Source organism: Rhincodon typus, chromosome 27 (assembly GCF_021869965.1).
Source record: "Rhincodon typus isolate 14 chromosome 27, sRhiTyp1.1, whole genome shotgun sequence".
Classification (NCBI taxonomy): Eukaryota; Metazoa; Chordata; class Chondrichthyes; order Orectolobiformes; family Rhincodontidae; genus Rhincodon; species Rhincodon typus.
Window position 1 is genome coordinate 25,347,350 of NC_063358.1, and position 5,711 is coordinate 25,353,060.

The 5,711-nt window shown below is 40.7% G+C and overlaps 1 protein-coding gene across 3 annotated transcripts in view; it reads right to left on the reverse strand.

The window, feature by feature from the left end:
- Positions 1-2,107: 2,107 nt before the first annotated feature.
- ndufs5 (NADH:ubiquinone oxidoreductase subunit S5) overlaps positions 2,108-5,711 on the reverse strand; it is a 4,672-nt gene continuing 1,068 nt past the window's right edge. For 2 of the 3 annotated variants that reach the window (XM_020535132.2, XM_048612971.1), the window contains exons 2-3: positions 2,916-3,141; positions 2,108-2,411 (exon numbers count right to left, since the gene is read on the reverse strand). In XM_020535132.2, coding sequence (XP_020390721.1) covers positions 2,307-2,411; positions 2,916-3,131 — 321 coding nt within the window. In that variant the 5' untranslated portion in view covers positions 3,132-3,141 and the 3' untranslated portion in view covers positions 2,108-2,306. Of the gene's footprint in view, positions 2,412-2,915; positions 3,142-5,071; positions 5,270-5,711 lie in introns of all 3 variants that reach the window. The other variant, XM_048612972.1, reaches the window with a different exon arrangement.

Consider the following 5,711-nt stretch of genomic DNA (forward strand, 5'->3'; position numbering starts at 1 on the left):
AGCATGTGGAGTTAATAGATTTTCAAAAAGCCTCTGGAAAAGGATTACAGAAGACTGTTGAGGAAGATTGACAGCATTGAATCAGCAAGTAGAAAGTCGGATGAAAACTTGTTTTGAGGGAATGAAGAAGCATGACTTGAGAGTAGATTGTGTGTCGGAAATATGTGATGTTGAGGTCTGACAGCAACAACTATACACTGTGTGCAATGATTTGGATACAAGGCTAGAGGGAACTGTGTTCAACTTTTCAGGTGTTTTAAAATAGAACACTATGTACATTAACACAGCAAATAATTTTGAAGAGAAAAAGGAAGTTTCGGCAAATATTGATGATGGTGGAATAGGTAAAAATTAGACACCCTGTGACTGATTTTATTTTATCTATTCACCCATCAGACATGACCGAAATTAAGGATAAGCAAAGCGTTATGGTGCAAAACAAACAATAGTTATATTTTTAGGAAAGCGACTGGCTAATGATTTCTACATTATACAGTAATGTACTGATATTTTCAGAATTACTGTTTGACTTGGGTGACTTTGAACTGGATCCATTTTGTTTTAAAAATCAAAACATGCTTCAACTGAGCCAGCCTGTTATTTTCTGTACTCCCAGAATCATGCTCACTGTGACATTTGAATCAGTGACCATCCAAAGGTTCCTTCTCATAGAATTTATAGCAACATAAACAGCAATTGGTTCTTGGAGCTGGAGGATACAGACAACAGGAAACCGATGCAGAGAAAATCCTATGTAGAAATTAAAAGTTATTTCAAGCTGATCCACTCTTCAAAGCGATCTTTGCAGTCAGCACTTCAAAAATGCTGGTTTTGTGGCAAATCCATTAAAACCCTTACAAAGACTTCACTTACATTGCAGTCAGCACTTCAAAAATGCTGGTTTTGTGGCAAATCCATGACAGTAGCTGGCTTAAATGTGGGGACACCACTGTTTTGTGGAAATGGGTTGAGACCAGTATTGATTTTACCATTATCACTGTTCAGGTTTCAAGTGTTGTCACTAAAGGAATAGGAACACTTTACCCAGTAAATCTCAGCAAGGAGTGGTAGAATAACTCGAGTTCTTCAAATGTGGACAGCAAGAGTTGAACACCAATATGTGCAATGAATAAGGGGGAACCAGACGATCCTGAGAACCGCACATTACGTATTGAGATATGACTTCATCACTACCATAATTTTCACATGCACTAACAATTTGCTTTTATATATTGAGCTTAATGTAGTTTAAAAAAAAGGTAATTTTTAGAAGCATGTACAAATATTGACATTGAGACACATGAGGAAATGGGGCAGGCAATCAAAAACGTAGTGAAAGAGGTATGTTTTACAGAGCGTCAAATTAAAAGGGATAATGAGGTGGGAGATTTTTTTGGGAGAGGGGTCAGAATTCCAGAGCTGTGGGCTGACTGAGCTATAGACAGAACCATTGATGGTAAAACAATTGAAATTAGGATGCACAAGAAATCAGAATCGGAGGAGTGCAAATATCTGAGGGATATAGGGCTGGAGGAAGCTATCGAGATAGGGAAGGGTGATATCACAGATAAATTTTAAAACAAAGAGAATTTAATAAATATATAAATTGAAATTATGCTGGATGAGGGGCAATTACGAGTCAGCAAGCATAGCAGTGCTGGGTGAAGGGCTTGGAATGAGATAAGTATCAGACTAGTTTAAGATTACAGAGAATGCAAGATGGGAGTGTAGTCAAGGGTTAGGGTCAGGCAATTGTTGACTCCCTTGGTGACAAAAATAGGGATGAAGGTTTCAGCAGTAGATGAGCTGAGCCAGAGGCAGAGATGGGTGATGTTAGCAAGGTGCATGTAAATGGTCTTGGATAAGGAATAGGGACTCAGCTCAGGGTGACTTAGATATCAAGGTGGTAGCAGTGCAGTTCTATCTAAGACCATGATTAGGAAAGAAGATAGAGTTAGGTGGTGGCAATTCTAATGCATACATTCTAGCATGTAAGGTTTAACATGTGAGTTTTCTAGACTGCACCAACAATGTGAAACAGTACCAACAAAACAATATTGAGGATGCAGCACCTTTAAAACAAATTAAAAACACAGGGAGCAAGTAGTGTCATACTGAATTTGAATTTAATTATTCAATAGTAAATCATACAGATGTATTATTAATGCGTGACCATACGCACAACTATATTGGTACTTCTGGCATGAATGCTTGCACAATAATCTTTGGCAGACCAGGTGCAATGCTTCAGTCTGAGTGTTGGGATGATGGTTGCTCTTGCCAATGTGAAGAAGTGAGGGCAGCACCTATGGTCGTTGTTCATCGTTGCCAGTGTGGTGGTCTGGAGGAGTATATTTTCCTTCCTTTATTAGCTTTTCCTTTTGCATTCTGATATCATGCAGCCTCTTGTTCTGGGAAAAAGACAACATGAAGAAGCAATGTAAGCAATACACTTGGTAGTTTATGGAGATATAATCTATTACAGATGAATGATTTGATTTGATTTATTATTGTCACATGTACTGAGAGAGTGAAAATTATTGCCTTGTGTGCTATCCAGGCAAATCATATCTTACGTAAGTACATCAGGGTGTTAGGAAAGTATCCTTACAACATTGTAACACTGTCGTCATGTACATTAAATAAATGGGTATGACATCAATGAAAACTGGGGAGAAAATCTATACTTGAATCAAGTTAGGGTAACATCCACATTTCAGACTACTTCCACCACTACAATAAGAGAAAACATTGCTTAGTTCATATATGTGACTTTTAAAAAAAGATTTCTAACCCAAGCTTGAGGAACTAAATCTACAACTACAAGAATATTTTATACTCACAACTGCAGCTTATTGAAATCTTTGTGACAAGACAGCACATTATTCCTCCCCCCACCATATCTGGCTACTTACCAATTTCTGATGATGTAAACATTCTCGGAAATCTTCCAATTCCAGTTTACATTCCTTCATGGCTCTGATCTTCCCAATTCCATGTGCACATTCAATCCAGTCCTTCTCAAATACATGGCAACGAGCTGCACGTCCATTAGGTTGTACGCCACTTTGAATCAGCAACCATTTGTCGATATCGATTCCTATTTTTTCCTGAAGATTAATCAACGGCATGGCCGAGGGCCTGGAAGCACAGGGCACTCAGGAATTAACTGATGGAAGTAAACATGGCAAATTCCAAGCAGCAAGCTTGGATCATTTAGAGTGGGAGAAGGATCTGGGTTTTTTTTTAAAATTCATTCCAGACACATGAATGTTGCTGGCTGGACCAACATTGATTACCCAGCCCTAACTGCCTTCAAGAGTTGGTGGGGAGCTACCTCCTTGAACCTCTAGAATCCATTTGTGTAGGACACCCACAATGCTGTTAGGGAAGGAATTCTAGAATTTTAATGCAGTCATTACAATTTTAGTAAAGACAGCGCTACGAGGCTATTGTAAAATCAAAGTGTTAGGAGATACTGTCATGACAATATATAAAGTAAGAATTACTATTATGTCACAGTAAAAGGCCTTGATCTCAACTGGAATATCGGATGGATCCCTCCCAAACCAATGACCAAGAGCAGTGGGGAAGGTGGCAAGAGGAGAAGAACATTGGGGTGGATAATGATTTTTTTGGCAACGAGGAGATAACTGCCAACTTCCCACCTCCAAAGGAATTGGATTCTGGGCATTCAAACCAAAGTTCAATTTTACTGCCCCACTGCCTATTGAGGCACTGCTGGTCCCCTAAGGCCCTCATGCTGCTCGGGCTACAACTCCTCCAGCTCCAGGTGGGATGAGAAAGTGTTTCATTTATTCATTTACGGGATGGTGATTGGGTCAGCATTTATTGCCTATTTCAAGTAGGGACGGGCAGTAAATGTTGCACCAGCCAGCATCACCCACATCCCGTGCGTGAATAATGAAAAAGTTGGTTAACTGGTATGGGCAGACTGTCAGTATTTTTTGGACGTGTGTGCAGCTGGTATCCCTTGATCTAATTTGTGCCTGAACAAGTAACCGGATTTAGGACAGATGCCAAGTTCAGAGCAGTTGACCACTTACAGCAACGTTCCCACAAATATTTCTCAGTTCTCTTTCTCTGCCTCTCCCTGCTGCAGCTAACTCCAGACCTGGGCCTTCAGGGACTGATATCCCGCGAGCAGGTGGACTCTTGCTATGGTGATGCCAGATTCTGAAGCTGCCAACCTCTGAGCGGCTGTCTGCTCAAGATGGGCGCGGCTTCCTGCTGACATTAGGACCCTGGAGCAGGAAGTCCATTGGCAGCCAACGAGCTGCACATCTGCCAGAAGACCTGGTGGGCCCCTTCATGTTAATGGCTGGCAGGTTACTCTCCTGGAATTTCTTCCACTTTCTGACTTAATCTAAAAACGGGGCTGTTATAGTTACTGCTCCCAGACAAAGATCCTTCAGCTGCTGATGATGATAAAGGCCCTGGCCAAGGTTCAGTACAGGGCCACTGGAACAATATTTTGTTGAAAGGTCTTCAGTTATGACTAGGCTTAGAAAACTCTTTTTAAAAACAAACACCTGGATAGATTAAAGTTTTTAAAATAATGAAAGGATTAGACTTGGCTTAGTTGGACATGTGGAACAATCTATATAGATTAAGGAGACCAGAATAAATAAATACACGCACAAGCAGAAGGAATAGGTTAAATTTTAGGAGATAGTTGTTTTCACAGTCACTAACTTACAGAACAAGGTGCAGCATATCACAAATACAGCTGATCTCTAATTGGCTTAGAGCCACGCTCTTGAGCAACTACAGTCCTTGGGGTGTAGGCATCTGCAGTGCTGTTGGGAAATGAGTTCCAGGACTTTGACCCAGATACATTGACGTAAGAGTAACACAACATCAAGTCAGGCAAGAATCTGCAGGATCCCTAGTTTCCCTAGGTTGTGGGTCTGTAAAGGTTTTTTTAGGTCATTGAAGAGCCTTAGTGTGATTCTGCAGTCAATCTTGTAGTTAGCATTCACTGCTATCACTGAGCAGTAAATCTAAGAGTGGCATATCTATGTGATGTGTTATTGGGAAAATGTATCACCTAAGCACTGGCCTTGTTAATTTCCAGGCTTCCTTTTAACAACTGGGATACTGTCGTTCTTCAACTCTTTATCCATAATGCTTATCCATGTTGTAATTTGTTCGTCATTTACACAGCTATTCTGTAAGTTTATTACAATCTTGTTGCGTTTGGTCACATTCTTCCTCTGTATTAACCACTGCTACAATTTGGCATCCTCTGCAAGTTTTGAAATTATATTTCAGAATTCAGAGTCCATATGTTTAAACAGGAAATGGCTGTTTCAGACCCAAATCCCTGCCTATCTTCCACCAGTCTGAAGAAATGTCTTTAACCTTCATACTGTTTTCTCATTAGCTTACCACCTTCGTATACTTGCGCTGCAGACAAACATCTACCACATTGTACCTTAGCAATCCAAGTGTGTGACATCCACTGCATTACACTTAACTATTCTTATTACTGTTACTTTTAGTTTTAAGGATATCAAGATAGGGCAGCACAGTGGTTAACACTGCTGCCTCACAGCTCCGGGACCTGGGTTCGATTCCAGCCCCAGGTGACTGTTTGTGTGGAGCTTGCACATTCTCCCCATGTCTGCATGGGTTTCCTCCCCATGTCTGCATGGGTTTCCTCCCCATGTCTGCATGGGTTTCCTCCC